Below are 24,412 nucleotides of genomic sequence, written 5' to 3'. Positions count from 1 at the left end.
GCTTAATGGCTGATGTGAAATAGTTTCAGGGATTGTAAAGGAACTATGATGCTGGGAGAGAGAGGGAGAAAGCTTCCTTGTGTACGCTAATCCCATTTATCCACATTTTCCAAAGGTTTGAAAGCCTTGGTAATTCAAGTGCCTGCTAAATGCTTTTCAAGTGTACATATCCTCACCACCATCTCTTCAAGCAGATCATATCACGCTCCAACCACCCTCTATAAAATGGATCCTAATATGGATTATACAGTAATGTGCAAAAGTCTTGGGCATATTATACTTTTATACGTCCAAATATATATATAAATTACATACCTAGGACTTGCACAGTACTGTAGTAAACTTGTGTATCGCAATGTATTGCTGCTGCAAAAACACCCAGCAAATTTCATGACATATGAGTGATGATAAACCTGATTCTAATATGGGTCTCTTGTAGCCTGAGAGTGGGGAGGGGGCAGGGAGAAGGGAATCATTGTTCGGGAAAGGGGAAGGGAGCTGGAAGCACTAGAGAGACATTCTGTAATGATCAATAAAGTATTTTTTTGGGACCAAAAGACCTTGCCTGGTGTCTCACGGCTGAGTGTTTGCATCCACACCACCCACTGCCCCCTACCCATCCCGTGGCACTCCACCTCACCAGTCCCAACATCCTTTGCTCCCACCAGAATCACAGGCATTTCGCTGCACATTGACAAGTACTGTACAGTGCAAAAGTCTTAGGCACCATAGGTGTATACCGTAGATTCCGGACTACAGAGCGCACCTGATTAAAAGCCGCTGGCTCTAATTTTAGAAAGAAAATCAATTTTGTACTTGTACAGGCTGCACCGGATTTTAGGCCGCAGGTGTCCCACGTTGTAATATGAGATATTTACACAGAAAGATATTACACGTGAGGATTTTTTAACTTTTAATTAAATCCATATGGTAACATAAACAAATACATATTGCAAATGCTTTTTTTCGAACCGTGCCTGTAACGCGGCTACTTTTAAATATACGTTGCGTATACTTTTTTACTGAACAACATTCCAATATCTCCTAACGACTGGTAAAAAATATATATACTGCAGCCTACCAGGAAAAGTTATTGATCGCCTTTAACTTAAAAGCAGCGTTTTCGCTCCGCCGCTCGCCCCCCGCCTTCCCGTTTATCGCAAACCGGCATTTTCCCACAAGACGCGGCGAAACCGGGTGTGATGTCATAGCATCCCGGGATGTAGTACAGAAAACAAATATAGTTAAAACAGTTCTAACTTTAACTAACAAATGAATTACTAAGCGAAAATATTATAAACTAAATAACTGCCATAAAGGCAGCACAATGCTTTTCTTCGAGTGTTTTCCATGTTGATGAGGGTGAGTACAAATGACTGATTTACAATAATTTAATTGTGAAAGTGCGCTTGATTTATCGTACAATTTCATTGGACCTCTATGAACTACTCATCAATTTTATTGGTCTACTGTTACGAGGCAAAATGTTTTTGGCGGCATGAAAAAAAACCATGCATTAGCCGCACCGTATTAAAGGCCGCAGAATTCAAAGCTGTTCAAAATGTGGGAAAAAAGTAGCGGCTTAAAATCCGGAATCTACGGTATATGCCTAAGCATTTTGTCCAGTTCTGTAGCATCTGATGTTTCTGGATAGAAGACATCAGGGAATGTCCACTGACTGACGTTAATCTATAAAATCCCTGTTGAGACGGTTCCCATGGGTGTGTGTGGAGGAAGATGCAGGGGCCTTATCACGGTTCATCACAAGTGGCTGCCTGACAGAGGACTCTCTTATCTGTGGGCTGTTCTCCAGGCCGCACAACGGCTCGGTGGGAAGGACCACTATTTTTCCACTATTGGGCAGGGGTGGGGCTTGGTTGGTGAGAAAGCTGCACAATTATTGTAATATTGGCCCTCCCCAGGGAGTCATGTGAATGGCAGTAGTTGTATTGCTTTTTTAAAATTTAACTTAATACTGCTTAATGCATTGTCTATGAACATAAGAATGAAAAGCTGGTTTATTCGTGTAATTTGTTTAAAAAAAAATTATGAATGAAGTTGAGTTGGGTTAAAGTAAAACCATTCTGTGATTGGCACAGTCTTCCGAAGTGGGGAGGGCATGTTGTCTTATCCACTTTTGGTAACATTCCTGAATGAACATTAAGCTGTCCCCTCCTTTCACCAATTAGATAGGGATTGGTTGTTTGGTTGGGACTGACCTAGTTTATAGGGATTGGGTGGTTTGTTGTTGAGGCTGGGGCCTGCTGTGTCAACAGTTGATTGGCAGCTGATTCTGATCTAACATTATTAACTGCAAGTCTTGACTTTTTCCTCTCTTTTGCACCCCCGGTAGCTCCAGTTCTCTGAAGTGCTGGTTAAATGGCGCAGTTTCTTCCGACAGCTCGCTGCTGAGCAAGGACTGGCCGGCCAGGATGCCGTGGACACGAAGCTGGATTTGGATCACTTGCAGGTTAGTATGTGGCTGGCAGAGCTTTGCGAGTTCTGGATGGGGATGGTGAAAGAAGCGGGTTGCTTCTCAGCAGCTGGGCCGTGATGAGATGGAAGGGACTCCAGTGCATTTATTGTACTTTCAGAGGCATTGTAGAGAGTTATTGCTATACAGTGGGTCTAGTTTGTACTTCCAGACCTCTGGCTCTTGCTTCTCAATCCCATTGTGACACCACCAGGACAAAACCAAGGGACAAGTCAATTAGCTTCTCACAGCCAATAACAAGCATGCAATACACTTGTAGTGGGATCATGCGCTGGTTTCTGAAAAGCAAGACTCAATTGCAAAGTAATTTGGTTTTTAAGTTCAGTGAAAATTTATGTTAAATTATCTTAAAACTTTATTTCTCAGATGTACATTGAAATGCATCAAATCAAATTATCGGTTAGGACAGGGCTGGGGCAAGTGTCACCATGCTTCTGCACTACCCAGAATTTACTAACCCTTGCCCCATTTTTGAGCTGTACATTGGGATGTACATTTGTACATTTTTGGGATGTGGGAGGAAACTGGAGTACTAGAGGAAACCTACACATCACGGGGAGAACGGTCAAATGCTTTACAGACAGCGTTGGGAATCGAACCCTGATCTTCCAGTTGGTGCTGTAAAGCGATTACACTAACCACAATGCCCTACTCTGTTTTAAAGTGTGAGTATCGAGAGAGGCATAAAACCAGTTTGGTACCATGCTATTTATTAATGCCAGTTGCTAGGACTTCAGTCCAGTTCAGGGTCAAGCACCTTTAAATCCGTTGGAATGGTTGCAAGGAGATTGTTTCCGGGATGTCAAAGAAAGAATCCACTTGTACACCACAACCTAAATCACTTTCTCTTTGTTCTTTGACTTAGGAGTCTTTGGCTAGACTTGGGATTGGCACCTTGGCTGAAATCACTCATTGGTTCAACGGAGAGAAGATTGGACTGTCTGGGTAGGCACCGGCTTAAGGCGAATTTCTCTGCATCTTGCTCAGTGTATGGGTCTGCGTGCTGCTCGCTGACATCCTCTGCTTTTCCAGATTGTTCTCTGGCCGTTTTCTGGGTGGTAGCCCTCCAGCACTGACATTAAGATTAATTACACAGATCCTGTCTGGGACACGAGCAAAAGCCGCTGGTGGGGGACATGTGATTTTTCGAGTGCAGGAAGTGTAATGCGTGGGCGAGTTTTATCAATCAGTGGCGTGAGGGGTTCTTCCAGCGTAAAGGGGTATCCTCATCCAATCAGAATCCAGGTATTCTGACAGGTATGGTCGAACTCTATTAACGTGACGGCTAGTTACACTCCTCCTGCACGTGATAACCTCACCCTATTCCTCAACACCCAACCTGACCTCCACCCTTCTTACTAATGTACCCCCACTATTGAGGGTTGCTGCGCTGAGTTTCTGTAATTGGTGAATCTCTCATAGTTGCTCTTCTGCTGGAGAACGCAGTGGATTTAGGTGACATCTGTTGTACAGCTTCCACCATCTGGGAACCCACTGGCTATGTTAAAAATTTAACAAAGTGGCCTGCCGCAGAGTGCCTTCTCTAAACTGCATTTATTATGAGTTTTTGTCACAAGCGATTTTATAATGCCCGAGTATTTGGTACCAAGGGAACAGTGAGCTCCTGATGCCTGTTGTCAGAGTGCAGGCTCTCCCCGAACTTGAAACGCGGAGAGATACTCAGTGAACTGCAAGGAGCTGGTGGGCGGTTTGCGCCCCTCTGATTGTACCGGTGGAAATGGCGGGTCGTCTCTGATCTTCAGGAAGCTGCCACAGTAATTGACATTTGTCTGAGGAAGGTAGAGCAACTCAAGTGTAAGTAGGTCAATATTAGTGCTCTGCCACTCTGTGCCTCTGGCATGCGCTGAGCTTTATTGATAATTCTATTGAAAGGCCTAAATAGAGAAAGTATGTTTCCTATCGTGGTGGAGTCTAAGGACCAGAGGGCACAATTTAAAATAGAAGGACTTAACTCTAGAGCAGGAATGAGGGGGAGCACTATTATGATAATCTTTAGCCAGAAGGTGGTGAATCTGTGGAATTCATTGCCACTAACGGCAGTTGAGGCCATGTGGTTGGGTGTATTTAAAATGGAGATTGATAGGTTCTTGATGAGTAAGAGCATCAGAGCTTGCGGGGAGAAGGCATGAGCCATGATGGAATGGCGGAGCAGACTGAGATTGTTGAATTCTGCTCGTGCATTATGGTCTTTATTACTAAATCTCTGGAGTTTCAATGCTACAGGTGCTAAGTGGATGTTAGAGGTTATTTACTTTAAAATTTTGATTTTCTTTCTTACGTGTTTTTTTTCATTATTCATGTCATTTTTGTCTATTTCTTTTGCTTCCACATCACCTAATTTTCTTCCATGCTTCTGTCATTAATCTCCTACATAGATGCTCCATTGGACTGCTAACCATTGCTAGAACTTGTATGAAAAGATGCTTTGAGCAGAACGGCACTAAACTATAGTGTTTTATTAATCTAATGTAGTTAAGAGTGCAGAACCACTTAAAATAAGGGACAGTCCAGTTAGCACTATGAGAGGTTTCTTCACCTAGAGTAGGGGTTGCCAATCTTTTTTATGCCATGAACCTATACCGTTACGCAAGGTGTCTGTGGACCCCAGGTTGGAAATCCTGTTGAGTCTTTGGAGTTTTCTATCCCAGAAGCTTCCCAGAGGTTTCCAAATTGAGTCCTTTCAAAATAGGACAATAGATTTCCAGGCATTAAGAGATGTGGGGAGAGTGCAGAACAAATACAAAGAAAATAGAAGACCCACTAAGATCTCGATCAGTGGTCGAGCAGGCGCAAAGGGTCAGATGGCCTTCTCCTGCTCCTGACTTTAACAGAAATGTGAAATTTTTGCCGAGCTGACTAATCTGATGCCTCTCGCTCAGTTGTGAAGATAAGTTGCTTTAACAGGCACAGAGAGCAGAAAGCACTCAGGCAATGACTGGCCCAGGTGAGAATGTGTGCTAGGGCAGCAAGTTCTGTGGGACAAGTATGCTTTGCGGAAAATTCAGCAAATGTGTTGTTGCCTCACAGTTCCACAAGGCCTGGCTTCAATCCTCCTCTCTGAGGTTTTCTGTGTGGAATTTGCGTGTTTATCCTGTGATCTCGTGAGATTTCCCTTGAGTGTTTTGGTTTCAAAACAAGTGTTGTTAGGTCATTTGGCAAAAAGAATTCAAGGGCAATTGATAGGCTTGTGTGAGAGAATTGTTATGTTAATAAGAGAAGAGGAAATGGGATTGCTCCCTGAGGAGCTATCATGAACTCAGTGGGTTGAATAAGTATACCCTGTGTCATCATAAGAACACGCAGCAGAGAAGGCTGCAAATTACAGAAATTGATCTGGTCGAAAGAGGACCATCTCCGACGGGGAAATTAAAGACCTGCATGTCCTTTAATCTTGGTTTGCAAGACTGATTTGGCCTAGGTATGGCCAATAGCATATTATTAACCCTTATCTGCTCTTTCTTTGTGTTCAGCACTGTGGACTTCTTGGACTGGAACAATTTGATCGATAACCGAACAAAAGTGGCCAAGCTCTTTGTGGTTCCAAATCTGAAGGTAGAAATCCAAAGCGCAGAGTTTTGTGTGGGATATCTTTAGATTGCTGGATGTGTCTCGATAATGGGGCTTATTTTGTATGGTGTATGAATATATGGGTATAAATATTTGGGAATATTGTGTATTAATAATAGTACAGATATCATTAACTGTAGGGGGGGAGCGTCCCACACAGCATGTATTAATTCTGATGGAGGAGGATTTGTCTTCGGGTTATGATGAATCAGAGGGGGAGCATCTAAGTAATAGTGGTCATAACACAGTGTGCTATTAGGTGAAATTGAACAAAAGTGTGACAAGGACCAATATTAGGATCAAATTATTTTTGAAAGAATAGTAATATTTGTGAAGGTAATATGGTCACCAGTGTTGTCAGTATTTAGAACAATTTTCAAGGGAACAAGCAAAAATATTTTTGACTTTAAAAAGAAAGGAGAATAGTCTGAACTTCCATATTTTCAGCCAGCAGCAAGTAAGAGCAGTCACAAATGTTGGATTTGCATTTTCCTGGGCCAAGAATCTTGTTGACGCAAGATCCCCAGACCTCCAAGTCACCTCTCTTCCATGTCTTGATACTGGGCAAGGCAAGTTGGTGGCTTTTGACAATCTCTGAATTTACCAATCTACAGTTAGAGGGGACAAAATCCCAGTAGGCTTTGTAGTCAACGTAGGATTATTTGCTCATCAAACTCAATGCCTGAATAGTGCTGTTCCGTACCATTTTCAGATTTCTTCAGTTGTCTCTGCATTCACTTTGCTTATTTTCACTCCAGTTCTCTGGCTGGTTTCAGGACACTAATGGCCTTTGTCTTGAATGCAAAATCAAATGCCCATCACAATTTTCCTTCCAGCACTCCTAAATTTGGATTGATTTGAAGTAGGTGTAAATTTGCACCAGTCCAACCTGAACAGCTCATGTAGACTAAGTGATGGTTAGATTAAATTAATTTGGGATGAATCCATTCACCTGAGGGCTTCCTTACTGACCTTTAACAACAATCACATTTCAACATTTGAGACAAGATTGACAACCAAAGCCAAGTTTTAGTCAGATTTTTCGTTCTTGTGTTTGATTTTTGCATGCCTTTGCTACTCCCAGTCTCTGTGGTCTCCAAGCTCAGGGCTCCAGTATTCTTTTGGGCTCTTGGGGCCTACCACTTCATTTTACAACTGGTCGCCGTGCTTTGACTAACTAGGCTGTGTGCTGCAGAATTGCTTCACTTCACTGTACATTTGTTCTGGGTAACGTGTATTGAGTAGGAATGGGTGTTTCTGGGGAGGGGCAGAGGTAATATCTGTGGTGTTTTGCAGACAGGCAAGATTGAACCACTCCTCCTGCAGTTCACAGAGGAGGAAGAGCTGCAGATGAAAAGGATGCTGCAGAGAATGGATGTTCTGGCAAAGGTAGGAAGAATCAGAATCGGGTTTAATATCACTGGCACGTGTCATGAAATTTGTCGTCTTTGCATGATATAGAAAAATAATTAAAGTGTGTGTGTGTATCTATCTCTCTATATATCTTTATGTGTGGTCAGTAAGTAGTGCAAAAATAGAAAATTTAAAAAAAAAAGTAGTGAGGTAGTGTTCATGCATTCAATATCCATTCAGGAATTGAATAGCAGAGGGGAGGAAGCTGTTCCTGAATTGCTGAGTGTGTGTGTGTGTGTGTGCCTTCAGGCTGCTGTACCTCCATCCTAATGGTAGTGATGAGAGCAAGGCATGTCCTGGGTGATAGGGTCCTTAATAACGGATGTCACCTCTCTGCAGCTTAATTCAATCATGTGCAGTAGCCACTCCACCATCATCCCCAATACCAGGCGATGATGCAGCCAGTTAGAATGGGCTCCATGATACATCTGTAGAAATTTGCAAGTGTCTTTGGTGACATATCTAATCTCCTCAAACTCCTAATGACATATAGCTGCTGTTGTGCCTTCTTTGTAGCTGCATCGATCTGTTGGGCCCAAGATAGATCCTCAGAGATGTTGACACCAGGAACTTGAAATTGCTCACTCTTTCCACTTTTGATCCCTCAACGATGACTGGTGTGTTTTCCCTCATCTTACCCTTTCTGAAGTTCCCAATCAATTCTTTGGTGCAAGGGATAAAATCAGGAAAAGAATTTTATTGTGAAGCATGGGTATCTAAATTGCAGTGTCTTTTATTCTAAAAAACAAAGTCTTAAGATATGCAGCATGGAAAACAGGCCCTTCAGCTCAGCTTGCCTGTGCTGACAAAATTATCTAACTGAGCAAATCCCATTTCCCTGCTCTCTAAAACTTTCCTATCAAAATCTTTTAAATACTCTAATTGGACTTGCCCCTACCACTCCCTCTTACAGCTCGTTCCAAATACTCAGCACCCACTTTGAGCAAGGGAAGATTGCCTCTCAGATAGTTTTCTTTAGTCTTTCCATTCATATTTTAAATATATGTGCTTTCGTAACACACAAAATGGTGGAGGAACTCAGCAGATCGGGCAGCATCTATGGACATGAATAAACAGTCACCGTTTTGGGCTGAGACCCTTCTTTAGGACTTGGAAGGAAGGGGATAGATGCCAGAATAAAAAAGGTGGGGGGGGGGGGTAGAAGGGAAGGAGGTTGGCTGGAAGGTGATAGGTAAAGCCAGGTGGCTGGGCAAGATCAAGGGCTGGAGAAGAGGGAATCTGATGGGAGATTGAGTAGACCATAGGAGAAAGGGAAGGAGGGGCGGACCCGGGGGGGGGGAGTGGTAAAAGGGCAGAATGGGGAACAGAGGAGGGGGTGGGGGGGAGATCTGTTTACCAGAAGGAGATATCAATATTCATGCCATCAGGTTAGAAGGTTCCCAGACAGAACATGCTGCTTATCCATCCTGAAGGTGGCCTCATCTTGGTACAAGGGAGAATGGGAATTAAAATATTTGGCCACCAGGCAGTTCTGCTTGTGGCAGACTATAGTTTTTGGACTACCCTATGCTGTGAAACTTGCCTGTGGCCATCCTCCTTGTACAGGCCCTTTTGACTTTATAAACCCCTGGACATGTGACTGTATTTCTGATGCCTGGAAATGTTCATTTCCACGAAGCTTGTACCTGATCTCAATAAACGGATTGCTACAGTTAGTGAGAGAAGACACTAAAAGGCCCTGTGGCACAGGTAAAGTTTGGCTCGGGAGTCAGTTGGAAATGTGGCAGCACTTTGGTACGGGGTCAACAACGATGAACCTTTTGTGCCTACTACAGAAAGCCATGGAGATGGGTGTTTGCCTCATGGTTGACGCCGAGCAGACCTATTTCCAGCCAGCAATCAGCAGGCTGACCCTGGAGATGCAACGCAAGTTCAACACAGAGAAGCCCATCATCTTCAACACCTACCAGTGTTACCTGAAGGTAAGCTGAAAAGCTGCATCCCAGGTTTCCCTTTCCTACTGTCCAGGACCTTCTGCTGTTTCCTGGCCCTCTCCAAGGCCTCTGGTGCAGGCCTTTCTAACATCCGAAGGAGCCGCCTGGCTCTTGTGCTGTGATGATCATGCTGATCGACAATAATGAAATGTCCAGCTTGGCAATGGGCAGGACATCAGGAGAGCAGAATGGTGACTGGTCCTTATCTCATGCCTTTTGTGACTGCAGTGTGCCTTGCGAGCTTTACAGCCGATGTACACGTGAGTTACAAACGAGGGAAACGTGGCAGCCAGGTCACTCTCCGGCAGCTGCCTCAAACAGCGATAAACCTCGGCCAGCAACTCCCCTGCTCCCCTTACATGCTGTGAAATCTTAAATCTTACTTTAGTGATATAGCATGGAAAATGTCCTGCTGGCCCTTCAAGCCACTTCACCCCAGCAAACCTCGACAACCCCGATTAACTCTAACATAATCATGGGACAATTCACAGTGACCAGTTAACCTACCCAGTACGTCTTTGGATTGTGGGAGGAAACTAGAGCACCCAGGGAAAACCCACACATTCCACTGGGGGGATGTGCAAAGATTCCTTCCAGGCAGGATTACACTCCGAACTTCAACGCCCCAGGTCCCCTAGGAGATGGGCAGTCAGCTTCAGATAGGACTTCTGAGACCTCTTCAATGTATCAACTTCTGGGGGCTGTGCCAGTGTGCATGACATTACCTAGCACTAGGGTGTGACTACCGCTTACAGCATGTGGACACCGGGTAGGGATGTGATCAGCAGTGGTGGAGATGGAAGCATTCCGGAGATCTGTTGGGTGTGTGGATCAGTTTGTGGGTACTGTACTGCACAATATGCTGATGGCTCATACTTCCATCATTACAAAGGAGATTGACAGAAGGAAGCCATCCCCCATACCTATCCAGCACGGTTATTGTAGGGGTACAGTGCTGCAATGGTTAAGTTATGGGCTTAGATCTGGGAAGGATATTCTAATCCCTTCACTGTAGCTGGGAGATTAAAATACCTGGAATAGCATTCCGGGACATAGAAACATAGAAAATAGGTGCAGGAGTAGGCCATTCGGCCCTTCAAACCTGCACCGCCATTCAGTATGATCATGGCTGATCATCCAACTCAGAACCCTGTATCTGCTTTCTCTCCATACCCCCGCTCCCTTTAGCCACAAGGCCCATATCTAACTTCCTCTTAAATATAGCCAATGAACCGGCCTCAACTGTTTCCTGTGGCAGAGAATTCCACAGATTCAGCACTCTCTGTGTGAAGAAGTTTTTCCTCATCTCGGTCCTAAAAGGCTTCCCCTTTATCATTAAACTGTGACCCCTCGTTCTGGACTTCCCCAACATCGGAAACAGTCTTCCTGCATCTAGCCTGTCCAATCCCTTTAGAATTTTATACGTTTCAATAAGGATGTGAAGTACTGAGCTGTTATAAAGACCGATTTGGTTCATTAATGGCTTTTAGGGAACAAAACTTGAGAGCTATCTCTGCCTGATCTAGCTACATGTGACTCCCAGATGGACCAATGTGATTAGCTGCTAACTGCCCAATGAAATGAACAACATGTACAAAATGACTCAGCAGGTCAGGCAGGGTCAATGGAGAGGAATTAAAAGGTTGACATTTTGGTCAAAGACCCTTCAGGACTGGTAATGGGTGTCAGCCCAAAGCATTGACTGTTTATTCCCCTGCATAGGTGCTGCCTGACTTGCTGGGTTCCTCCAGCAGATTGCGTGTGTGTTGCTTTGAATTTCAAGCATCTGCATAATCTCTTGAGTCACTGAAATAGATAGAGAGGTTCACCAACACGAGAAAATCCGCAGTTGCAGGGAATCCAAAGCACCACACGCAAAATGCTGGAGGCGCTCAGCAGGTCAGGCAGCGTCTATGGAGTAAACACTCGACGTTTCAGGCCGTGACCTTCATCAAGACTCAGGAGAAAGAGGAGAAGTCAAGGAGGGAGTGGGGATGGGGGGAAGAAGTACAAGCTGGTAGGTGATGGATGAAGCCGGGAGAGAGGGAAGTAAAGAGCCGGGAACTTGATTGTTGGATGAGATGGTTGTAGTGGAAAGCATGGCATAGCAGGAGAAGCTTGAAAACTGACCTGGAAGCCATGTGGCACAAGATGATGGCGAAGATGTGTTCCCCCATGAAGGATCCGTGGCAATGGTAGTTGGTCTGGATGAGCACATAGTTGAAGGGAAGGTTGCAGCGATCACAGGGGTGGGGTGGGGAGGGGGGACAGTTGAGAAAATCACTGCACAGGACTAATTGTGTCACAGAGCTAACATCCAGTGCCTTATTTAATCCGTACTGATTGAGCAAAAAGGGCCGACTGTGATGCTTTATCCATTGTCCTTGTTTTCCCACCTGCTCCTAGGATGCTTACGATAATGTGACTGTGGACGTGGAGCTGTCTCGCCGAGAAAACTGGTACTTTGGGGCAAAGCTGGTGAGGGGAGCATACATGGACCAGGAGCGAAAGCGAGCTAAGGAGATAGGATATGAGGATCCCATCAACAAAAACTACAAGGCAACGAATGCTATGTACCACAGGTATTGTCTGTGAATGTTCATTAATTACAGACGAGGAGAGAGCTGAAGTTGCTTTTGGCCCTACAGGGAAGATCCTCTGGGTAAATCGACAGGTGATAGTGCCATTTTTTTGGAAATTCTCCTCCTTCACCACTAACAGGCAGTCAGGCTAGTTCATGAATTTCCCTAGCTAGTGGCATATGTCCTGCCTCTCCTGACAACACTGCTGTGCTCTGAGATTCAGAGAAACTGTGAACTGAAGCCGGGGAGGTAACTGCGGCCCCTTGGCAGGTTCATCGGCACCACCCAGCTTTCGGGCTGGAGACCGAATTCCATCATCGTGGCGCCATGGTAACGTAGCGGTCAGCACGACACTGTTGCAGCTCGGTGGGGGGGGGGGGTGGGGGGGTCAGAGTTCGGAGTTCAGTTCCGGCGCCATCTGTAACGAATTTGTACGTGCTTCCCATGGCCGCGTGGGTTTCCTCTGGGTGCTCCAGTTTCCTCCCACAGACCATGGGCATGCAGGTTAGTAGGTTGTGTAGTCACTGTAAATTGTTGGGTGATTAGGCTTGGGTTAAATAGGTGTGTTGCTCATTGGGCCAGAAGGGCATGTTCTACCTGTATCTCTAAATAAAAAAGAAAAAAATAAAGATCATTAACCAGAAGGGCAGTGCCAGATGTCCATGGGGTTATAAATGGGGCACAGTAAAGGGCTGACATCCCTCTGCCTAGCTTCCATGCCCCTCCCTTCAGGCTTTCACAGTGTGGGCTGCAAGCTGGGGATCCAAAAAAAAACACAAGTTTCCATCTCGAACCGGTAGAGTTAATCTTCAATGCAGCCCACCACCAGCTGAAGTTTTGGGGTGATGTTGTAGTTTCTGTTGCCTGTGTGCCCGTGTCCCCCGGTTCTCTGAGGTTCCTGCTCTTCTCGCGTTGCAGGTGCCTGGATTACATCCTGGATGAAATTAAAGTGAACAGACGGGCCAATGTGATGGTGGCCTCCCACAACGAGCAAACGGTCACCTACACCCTGCAGAGGTAGGGCTGTGAACCACGCAGGCTCTGTAACTTCAGAGTGCGGTAAACCCTCTTCCACTGCTCTGCTGCTGAGCTAACGCCTTACTGTTCTGGAGATAGTGTAAAATAATGTGATTGATATATCGTTCCCTCCTCTTTTCCATTCTTCACTGAGGCAAGTCTGAAGATTCAGAGCGCATTTATTATCAAAGTATATATGCAATATAAAACCCTGAGATTTGTCTTCTTGCAGACAGCCACGAAACAAAGAAGTACCATGGAAAACACCTAACACCCAAATTGCAAAAAAAACACAAACGAATCAGGCAAACAGTCAAAAAAAACTAGAGAATAGCATGCAGAATACTAACTTTCAAACCACAGAATCCTTGAAGCTGTCCAGGAATGTTCAGTTCAATTCAATTTAGCGCTGTGTCGTTCAATGAGTGCAGGCCGCAGAGCCAGTCCAACCTGATCAAAATTGTGTAAAATAGCAATTTAAAAAAAAGGAGTAATCACAACCCAGAAACACACATAACATGAATTGAAGACTTGATGCTGAAAACTTTGATCTGTCTGTATCCCCACCCGCACCCCTTCTGGTTTCTTTGCCTCTAACTTTTCTTCTGCCACAGACCCTTACCATTATTCGGGGGGGGGGGGTGGTCTCTGGGGACCACAGGTTGGGAGCCGCTTGTGGGCATCCTGTCTAAGCAACACGATTTGTATTCATAATATGCAAATGGAGTGGGATTATTTTTATCTGAGCCCAACATGATTTGACATCCAGTGGAATGGGAGATTCTTGGCATTTCAGCCACACTGGCATTGGCCTTTTTCAGGATGTGTTCTCTCTGGTCACCTCACTGCAGATTCCAGATATTGGCCATAGGGTAATCACAGTTAATGCATCAAATTTTGTCTATTCTTCCCCTCGTATCCATGCCAGCAATGAAAGAGCTAGTTAGACCCAATTCATACCCTAGATACTGGTGTGTGCAGGTTATCCCTTCAAATACTTTAATTGTGGGTGAGGGCTACCTGAGAGACCCCTACCACTCCCACAGTGCAAAGACCTTGTTCAACTCCTTTCAACTTGTTGCGTCTGTTTTCTGAAACAAAAGTTGTGCTCCGTCGTTGTAGATCCCTCTCAGCTCTGTTTTATAATTATAAACATCCAAAGGATCCCCACTCTGCCTCTTCTGTTCAAAAGAAGCAACCCGCATGCTTACCCGCCCTCTCCCTTTGTACAGTCTCGTTCTTCGTGTGCTGTGGTGACGTGATTAAACTTTGGCCGGCTCAGTAGTGTAGCAGTTAGCGTAACGCTGTTGTAGAGCCAGTGACGCGGTTTTAATTCCGCCACTCTGTGTGAGGAGTTTGTCCAATCTCTCCCATGACTGTGTGTTTCTGGGGCTCAAGTTTCTTCTCACATTCCAAAGACATCAGAGTTATTTGTTTTTTTGATCTTTAATCGAATTCCAGTTCTTGCCTGTAGTGAGACCTTCATGGTGTTTGCTTTGGGCAGTGTAGTTATTGCTGGAGATTTATCTTTTGTTGCCATGTCTTGGTACTTTTCCCTGGGTACATGTGAAAAACGTATTTTTTCAGCTGTATACTTCCTTGTGTTGCCCTTTTTGTTGTTATGTGTTCACATCGTGTGTGGTGCTTTAGACTGTGATGTAAAATTGGCAGTGCACCCATGACTGGCTGTGGAATCTATAATCGATGTGTCAGTGGTTGGAGGGAATCTTTGGAGATTGTAAAGCCACAGTGCATGCAGCTTCTCCAGAAACTGAAGCTCGCTTCGCTGGTGTGTACCTGTCCATTAGTTCCTAATTCCAGGTTGTTTTCCTCATAGGATGCATGATCTGGGCCTTCATCCATCAGAAAGGAAAATCTACTTCGGGCAGTTGCTGGGCATGTCCGATCAGATCAGTTTCCCTCTCGGTATGTAAGCTCTAAATCTGTGAATCTACAACCCACTATGGGGTAATGCAAACTCTCGTATAGCTCGGATGTTAATGATCTGGCCTCTTACTGTAAGTCTGTGGGTTGTGCACATGGGCCTAGATTGATACCATGGATCCTTGAGATCGAACCTGATATTCTAATGCAGGCCTGAGGGCGAGAATGATGTTATACAAATGCAAATCCTTTTTCCTCAGTCCAGGTAATATTCTCTTAACAGAGCCCAGGTAACTTAAGTGTCACACAACACCACATGGGATCTCTTTTAATTTCAGATTTGGCCAGATTTCCTGTTGGGTCTCGGTGTCCATGATATTTACAGGGATGTATTCCAGCATCCAGGATTGATGTGTTGAAGAACTTAAGGCATTTCTTCTGCCAGGTTTAGTTGAATGAAGTGTTCCCAATAATGTGAGAAGTGTTAAGCTGTGGCTTTGGAACAGTATTATAGGCTAACCCTCTATATCTCCTTCACAGGCCAAGCTGGATACCCTGTGTACAAGTATGTCCCTTATGGTCCAGTGGAGGAAGTTATTCCCTACCTGTCCAGGCGTGCCCAGGAAAACAAGGGCATGGTGGCGGGAACCCAGCGGGAACGGCAGCTCCTGTGGAACGAAATGAAACGCAGGATCATGAAGGGAGAACTGTTCAACCCCTTCTCTTAGAGAGACCCGTGGAATCGGGTTTCCAGAGCGGCCGCCGACGAGGAGTTTGTGCGACCTCCGCATGTGACACTTCGAAGGTGTGGGGAAAGGAGGGCTGTTCTGTGACTCAACTCGGGTTGTTCAAAGTATTGGGTCACACCCCAAACAAAGTTCCTGGTTTTAAAAATAAATAAATAAATTTGCTCGCGCCAGCAATATGTGAGGCAGCATTGGGCCTTACCTTGCCTCATGTCTGCAATGCCGGCTCCTTTTCATCCTTCTGTTTAATAACATAGAATTAAGTAACAGAACTACAATACATGTAAGATTAGCACTTAATATCCTGACTGGTATGAAGTGGTCGTGACAGTTCCAGAGGCGTTTCCTGCTCATTTTACATAACATCAGCTGGCAGGTAAAAGTAGCACAGGCTCGGCACAGTCATTCTGCTGCTAAAGCTTCAGTAGAATAGCTGGAAGTCTCTTGTGGAAACTCTCCCTTATTAACAGGGTTTGTTACTTGTTAACTTTCAGTAATGCAAAACTAACTTAATTATTTTTCAGAGTTTTCTTTTAAATATGAGAAAAGTTGACTGTGGCTGTTTGCCAGGTTGGTCTTGTGCAGGTAACCCCCATTCTCTAATGTGTTTTACTTGTCAGGGAAAACGAGAGGCTCCACTGTTTCCGGGGGGGGGGGGGTGGGGTGGGGGGGGAACCTTTCATAATTCTAAAAGCAACAGTGGCTGTCTGAAATGAGACGTAGGTCATGGGCTGAGTGCCAAGGGCGGTTCACCAGGTGCTTGCCGCATGCAAGGCCACGCAGACAACATTCTCCATTTGAAATGTACTTGACTGAAGTATACAGTATACTCACTTGTTTATGCTGTATATAATTCCCAAGCACAGGCTGTCAGCATTGGTAATGGACTAAATAATTGCTGTTTCCTCAGATTCTATTATGTGAGAAGTTTTAATTTGAATAAAGGTGTAACTGCAAGCGGAAATGGGCCTGCATTCTGCACAAATCAGGCCTGCATTCTGTACTCTAAAGTTAAGGTGGTGTATTGCGCACAAAAGGATCACAACGTATGCTGATCTGTGAACTAGTTTTGTGTAGCTTCTCTCCCAGGTTAGCAGAGTTAAGGCACTTTTCTGTATGTGAATCACAAATCCATGAATCGTTTTGGTTAACTTGGAGCATGATACTGTAAAAGTAAACACAAAGCTCTTGTCATGTGATGTAGGCAGAGCTAATCCAAGCAGAGAGTGGATCACTTGGTTTAATTAACATCCTGACTTGCCAGCTCTGTGTGATGATTTGCAAGGTTCTTCAGATGTGGAGGGGAATCAAGTGCTGAGAGCATTAAGCCATCTGTGGAGGGAGAAGCAAATTTCCAACCTCAATTTTTATTTTAATTTTCTGGTCTTGAATACTGTGATTTAGTATAGAAGCAGGTAGGCTACGGTGATGATCATAGTGGGGAAGCAACCGTTCCCATTTCAGATACCTGCTGTCTACAGGGCACTAGCTGCTGTTATATCTTGACTGCCATGTTGAAGTAGAGTTCATGTATCTGAACTGATAAAGCATTATGGGCTGTCAAGCAATGCTTTGGAGATTTCTCTTGATCTACCTCAGTGAAATGGCTCACCCTTTCTCTAAGAGGTGCGTTCAGTTACCGGGTTATATAGGGGAATTTTACTACCGGCAGCAGGAAAGTGATTCTTTAAAAGTCTGGGGCTAGGCCTGATCATGACAGGGCCACTTAAGCAGTTGTCTCATCTGCTATACTGTTACATTAATCTTTTTCCTGCTAGCCAAGGAAGGCGTTAAATTGACCTTTACCGTTTTGGGATTGGGGTGAAGTTGAGACATGATGATAAAAAGGGCTGAATCAGATCAGTATTTGGGTGGGGTAGGGGGGGAGGTGGTCCTTTCTGTAAATCCAGGGAGTTGCTGAGGGCTGGCATTATCGGGAGCAAGGTGTCGACTACCTGCCAGAAATGTGGATCCACTGTTGTGTTGGCATCCGGATAACAAGGTGCAACCAGAGCTATCACTGGACATCCACGGACTTTGATTAGCTGAGCAGCTCTGCTGGCTCTCGCTGGGGTTGGGTTGCATACGGAGGCTCATGGGATCAGTTTCCTTGTAAGGAACCTGTTGCTTGGGGTTTCGGTATAGCTCCTGCAGAATGACTTGCTTCCACTGCTTTTGTTTTGTCATCCTCTGTGTTCCATCCTGTATTTCCTCCCCAGAAATGTTTTCAATAAATTTTATTTGTGTATGTATTGGTTGCAGGATGTCTTTTTTTCTTCTTTCCAAGAAGAGCATCTGTTACGCCGTCTGCAAGTTAATTATGAATAGGTGCTGCAAATTCCCTGGTGTCCATGACAAGCAAGATGCTGCATGCATTTTAAATAGTTCAATCTGTTTTTCAGTCTGGTTGCCATAGCTTGGGTGGGGGGATTAGTTGGGATAAGCTCCCGCTACCTATTAAATGCTCCCAATAGTGTGTATCTCAAATAGCCTCTGACAATTATGTCCAGCTCCTGGCCTTCACGTGTGACTTGGCTACTAAGCCGGGCAGAACTGTTTCTGCTGACAGGAGAAGGGGCAAATGCAGGTGACTGGAGCCTTAAAACCAGTCGCAGGTGGGGCTCATCAGCTGTGGTTTGCCCCTCATCTAGGAGAAGAAAAATTCTAATTTCAAACCTCCCCTACCTTGAGGCTGTACCCACTCATGGGGAAGGTTTCAGGAGTAAATCCCAATGGGGGAAACCCAGAGCTGGTGTGATGGCTTTGTAGCTGAGGTTTTGGATAATAATGAAGAGGGGTGGAGGAGCAGGTGGTGTTGAAACAGGGAGGCTGCAGAAACTCTTGGACAGGTTAGCAGAACGGGTGAAGAAGTGGCAGATGGAATATAATGTTGGGAAGTGTGTGGTCAGTCTACTCTTATTTCTTCCACGAGCGTGCATATTTTCTAAATGGAAAGAAAATTTAAAAATCTGAGGTGCAAAACGTCTTGGGAGTCCTCAATCTGAATTGCATTCATTTTGCGAGGACTAGAATATAAAAGAAAGGATGTAATGCAAATGCTTTATAAGGCATTGGTGAGGCCTCATTTGGAGTATTATGAGTACTTTTGGGCCCCTTATTTAAGAAAGGATCTGTTAACATTGGAAAGCGTTCACAGGAAGTTCCTAAGATTGATTCTAGAATGAAATCCGTATTGTATAAGGATCATTTGGCTTTGGGCCTTTTATCGTAATAAGGAGGGATCTCATTGAAACCTATCAAATGTTGAAAGGCCTGGGTAGAGTGGATGTGAAGAGTATGTTTCCTGTGTTGGGGGAAATCTAGGACCAGAGGACACAGCCTCAGAATGAGTGGGGGGGGGGGGGGAGTCAATTTAGAACAGAGTTGAAGAGGGATTTCTTTAGCTAGAGAGTGGTCAATCTGGAATTTGTCGTCACAGGTGGCCATGGAGGGCAGGCCCTTGGGTGTGTAACGCAGAGGTTGATGGGTTCTTGATTAGTCAGCGTGGAAGGTTACAGGAAGAAGGCAGAAGAATGGGGTTGAGAGGGAAATGGATGAAATGGCGGAGCAGACTTAATGGGCAGAATGCCTGATTCAGCTGTTTTAGACCATAAGACAGCAGTGGTCCATAAACCACCCCCCCACCCCCCTTTGTTAATGGTATTGGCCCATGGCACAAAAAAAGTTGGGAGCCGCTGATTGAAATGAGCATATTATCAGTTACCAATTCTGTTGCAGTCAGTCCTAATCTTTGACATGCAAATCAACTTGCTTAAAGCATTTCCTCTAGCTTGTAAATTCAAAACAGCCTGGCATGTGCCAGGCTATCATTCATTTTGCCTGCAGTTCAGTGGATAAAGAAGCAAAAAGGTGGCATTGTGCCAGTTGTAAGAAGCCTCTGGGCAGTCTATGAACAGCATTCTTCACCCCTCCCAGTCCAGTGCTTAGAGTACAGGAAGTGATGGAGTTGGCTTTCACACACTTCCTGATCTCGCAGTGCAAATCCCATGTCAAACACGAGATTATGCTAATACTGGAGGAACTAAAAAAGTCAGATAGCATCCATGGAGGAGAATAAATAGTTGATATTTCAGGCTGAGGTCTTTCTTGAACACGATGAAGAGTCTCGGCCCGAAATGTTGACTAGATACTCTCATATGGAGGCATAATGTTGAATATTACTACTATATTTTATGGCTAGGAAAGGCTTAGCAACTGTTCCCAAACTAGAGTCACGGGACCCCTCAGTTAATGTTAGCGGTCCATGGCATACACTTTCAAGGGACGGGACTAGTTTAGATACACATCTTGGTCAGCATGGAAGAGTAGGTCTGAAGGGCCAGTCTTCATGCTATATTTCTCTGGGACTTGAATCAGAATCAGGTTTGTATAAGATTTTTTTTTTCCCTCACCCCTTGTGGGTGATTTGTATGTGTAATTTCCCCTCAATCTCAGGTGATCTGCTAGAGGCCTGAGAGCTTGAGGATTCAGCATGGTATCCTTGCTCTTCCTAGCAGTGTGCTCTACTGGACTGAGATACCAAATGTTGTTCCTGGGATTTGTTGGAGCCACTCTCCCAGTCCAGGTGTCACAGCTCCAAGTGCTCCTGTCCCCACTGGGATTACTCTGGCGTTAACCTTCCACAGCCTTTCCATCTGCTTTTTCAAGCCCTGGTATTTCTCCAGCTTCTTGTATTCTTTCCTCCTCATGTTACTGTCATTCGGGGTTGCCACCAACGCCTCCTTCCATTCCTGGTCCAGTATTACTATGTCATTTAGTTGGCCAGTACCACGCGCATGGCCAAGTGGTTAAGGCATGCGTCTAGTGATCTGAAGGTCGCTAATTCGAGCCTTAGCTGAGGCTGCGTGTGTGTCCTTGAGCAAGGTACTTAACCACACATTGCTCTGTGACCACACCGGTGCCAAGCTGTATGGGTCCTAATGCCCTTCCCTTGGACAACATCGGTGGCATGGAGAGGGGAGACTTGCAGCTTGGGCAACTGCCGGTCTTCATACAACGGTCTTCCTGGAAACTTACCAAGGCGCAAATCCATGATGTATCGAGACTAACAGAGACCTACAACAACAACCTGCTTATCAGTCTCTGTTTGAAAGTCCTACAGTATCTTCGCTCTGTCATTCTCCACTACCTTCTCGGTGTTTCTCATTTGGACTTGGGAGTGTCCAATCCATACATCTGTGTATGTATTTGTGTATATATGCATCCTGCCTGCACCTTGCAACCTGCTGGATGGTTTCAATGAATTCCTCTTGCAGTCTGCATCTTGGTTCTTGTCTGGCATGATAGACATCTGCTTCAATTGCTTTTGTGCTCAGTGTCTGATCTTGTGCAGCCACGAGCAGCATTTCCAGCCATAGGTAGGACATTCCTATGTCAGCCACCTCTGATATCTAGTGATGGTACATCCTGTGCAGTGGCTTGTCCTGCCATGGCCTCTGGTCCTCTGGCTCTGTTTCACCCTAATCTAATCCCATATCCCCTGCCTGCTGTCTAAGGTATTCTTCAAGCAGGTCATCTTTAGGGGGCACCAACTCAATGGTCTCCTGTCTCTTCCACCGGCACCTTGTGGATGGGAAGGAAAGATTTCAGTCACCCCAATCTCCTTCAAGTATTAATATTAGGTTTTTATGATGCTCTTAAGACTTTTGTGTATTTTTAACTAAATTCAGAATATTGAAAAGTCAAGGGGGAGATTTAAACTTGCAGAACAATAATTCTTTGGATTGTATTCGTATGTTTCTCATACGAATTGTATATGTTGGTGCTTATTCTTGAATGAAAAAGGCCACTAGGAGATGAGAACTACTCAAATGCATGCATCTTGTGTATTCCACTCCAATTTTCTGTATGCAGGCACAGATCGAAAATATGTCAGAATTGTGTACATGACACCCACATAGAATTTGACAGTTCCTGAAATACAAGCTCATTCTTGGAAACTCAGCAAGTCATGCCATATCTGAGGAATGAGAAGCAGAGTTAATGTTTCAAGCTGAAGGCCTCTTGCCAGACCTGGGGAAATCCTCAGCAAAGATATTTTCCCTAAATGTTTACCTCTGCTTTCCCCAAAGTGATTTTTATCTGACAAGTGTTTACTGCACTTCTTTCAGACTTCCCGCCTTTATATTTATTTTTAGGAGAGCTTCGTCCTGTTCTGGCTAGTGTTTATCTCGGCCAACACCGTTGAAGCAGATTATCAGGTTGTTATCATATTTCTGTTGATGAGAATGTGCTCTATGGACAATTCCATGTAAAAACCTGGTTTACAAAGAGTTGCAAAAGAGAGAGTAATACAAATATTTATTGTTTCCCTCAATGATATCACTCTTTATCATGTAACAATTTCCTATTTTCAAGTAGGTTTGAGATAGCGTTAATCTTTATCTTTGTGTCGGTAACATCTGCAGTTTAAGTATTCTATCTCTAACACACACTGCAGTTATTTGCCTTGTCTGTGCCAGAGTGAACCTCACTGTGTGTATGTGTATATACACTAAATGCATACTAACAAGTGATGTGTGAGTGCCTCGCTTAAAGAAAACTTGAAGTTACACCTGCTTTTTGGACTCCCCATGTCTTCCTTAGAGTTAATTTAATGTTTTGAAGTTACGAAACATTACACATGCACACGTGTGTGTGTGTGTGTTGTGTGCATGCTCGTGTACACCACCTGCAGGTTCCACTCCAAGTTTTACACACCATTCTGACTTAAAAATACAGCACTGATCCTTTGTCATCACTAAGTCTAAAGCACAGGCTTCCCAATCAACGTGGTGGAAATATCGTCACTAGAAAGACTGTAGTTGTTCAAAAAGGTGGGTGACCACAACTTTCTTTGGGGTCGGTAGAACTGGGTGACAAATCCTGGTCTTGTTAGCCATAAATGTGTAATCATGAAGTATGAATACAAGAAGCTTAGCTGTTACCCTGACATGTGAATCATTCTGGCGGCTGTGTCATTGGTCACAGATTCAGTTTAGTCATGGAGTTGGTAGGCACCACAGCCCGTTGAGCCTACACCACCCACTTTACACTTATCCTGTATTAATCCCCCCACATGCTATTCCACTCCCCCCAGATTCTACCCCTCAATAAGGGCAATTTGCAGTAGCAAGTGGAAGCATGTCTTTGGGATGTGGTAGGATCAGATGACTCGGAGGAACCCACACGGTCATAGGAGGACTATGCAGAGTCCACACGGACACAGCCCAGCTGAGGATTGAACCTGGATCTCTGAAGCAACAGAATTACTGACTGCACCACCGTGCCACCCTGCTAAGGCAAGGGCACCCAACCTGGGGTCCACAGAACCCTCAACTCATGGTAGGGGTCCATGACATTAAAAAGTTTGGGGAACCCCTGCTTTAAGGAAAGTATCATTCAGTCCTTGTGTAAGACAGTCATGGACAGACTCGATTGGGTGCACATTGTGCAGAGGATGTGCTTAGCTTTAAGTCAGCTGTGGAAGGGTATCGGAAGCAACAAAATACAGTAACAGCTACAGTAAAGTATCTGAAATGCTTCTGCTAGAATATAAACTGAACTGGACATTAAATCTGGACACAGTGGTGTCAAGAAAGCAACCTCTACCTCAATGTTGCAAAAACAAAGGTGCTGGTTGTGAACTACAGGAGGAATGGAGACAGGCTAGCCCCTATTGACATCAATGGATCTGGGGTTGAGCTTTAAGTTCCTCGGCATAAACATCACTGAGGATCTCACATGGTCTCTGCATACCGGCTGTGTGGTGAAGAAGGCACAACAGAGCCTCTTTCACCTCAGACGGTTGAAAAAGTTTGGTGTGGGCCCCCAAATCCTAAGAACTTTCTACAGGGGCACAATTGAGAGCATCCTGATTGACTGCATCACTGCCTGGTATGGGAACTGTACTTCCCTCAATCGCAGGACTCTGCAGAGAGTGATGCAGACAGCCCAGCGCATCTGTAGATGTGAACTTCCCACTATTCAGGACATTTTACAAAGACAGGTGTGTAAAAAGGGCCCAAAGATTCATTCGGGACATGAGTCACCCCAACCACAAACTGTTCCAGCTTCTACCATCTGGGAAACGGTACCACAGCATAAATGCCAGGCCCAACAGGCTCCGGGACAGCTTCTTCCACCAGACCATCAGACTGATCAATTCACACTGATACAATTGTACTTCAGTATTATGTTGACTGTCCTGTTGTACATGCTATTTATTACAAATTACTATTAATTGCACAATTCACATTTAGACAGAGACGTAACGTAAGGATTTTTACTGATGTATGAAGGATGCAAGTAATAAAGTCAGTTCAATCCCAGAGAGACACTTTAGAACAGGCAACCAAGTGTCTACACAAACAACTCTAATAGCAATATTACAGATCCTAGTGTATGCAACATGGACAATCTGTCAGTGGGAATTTGTGCATAGAGTTGTACAGCACAGAAAGAGGCCTTTTGGCCCATTGTGTCCCTGCTGACTTTGTTACCATTGGGCACTAATTCCATTTGCCTACATTTGGATTGAAATCTACCTAAATGCCTCTTAGATGTAGTGATCATATCAACACCTTGTTGGAAGCCAGTTTTTTAATTAAATAATACACTATTTGTACTCTTTAGCAACCTCGTGTATTTTTCCACAGTATGTGGTGTTTCTTCCCCACCCACTGGCAGAAAGCGGTATAGCAGCTCGACTGACCGTTCATTGCCTTCCTCATT

General features: G+C 44.7%; 1 protein-coding gene across 2 annotated transcripts in view; it reads left to right on the top strand.

Moving 5' to 3' along the window:
- The window catches only part of LOC140738437 (proline dehydrogenase 1, mitochondrial-like), a 54,855-nt gene extending 36,928 nt beyond the window's left edge, over nt 1–17,927 (top strand). For both annotated transcript variants that reach the window (XM_073065720.1, XM_073065721.1), the window contains exons 6-14: nt 2,354–2,470; nt 3,360–3,439; nt 5,986–6,067; nt 7,379–7,471; nt 9,292–9,438; nt 11,857–12,032; nt 12,951–13,049; nt 14,887–14,975; nt 15,474–17,927. In XM_073065720.1, coding sequence (XP_072921821.1) covers nt 2,354–2,470; nt 3,360–3,439; nt 5,986–6,067; nt 7,379–7,471; nt 9,292–9,438; nt 11,857–12,032; nt 12,951–13,049; nt 14,887–14,975; nt 15,474–15,661 — 1,071 coding nt within the window. In that variant the 3' untranslated portion in view covers nt 15,662–17,927. The remainder of the gene's footprint in view (nt 1–2,353; nt 2,471–3,359; nt 3,440–5,985; nt 6,068–7,378; nt 7,472–9,291; nt 9,439–11,856; nt 12,033–12,950; nt 13,050–14,886; nt 14,976–15,473) is intronic.
- The last annotated feature ends 6,485 nt before the right edge of the window (nt 17,928–24,412 follow it).

Source organism: Hemitrygon akajei, chromosome 14, assembly GCF_048418815.1.
Source record: "Hemitrygon akajei chromosome 14, sHemAka1.3, whole genome shotgun sequence".
NCBI lineage: Eukaryota > Metazoa > Chordata > Chondrichthyes > Myliobatiformes > Dasyatidae > Hemitrygon > Hemitrygon akajei.
This window is presented reverse-complemented; position numbering and strand designations above follow the sequence as displayed.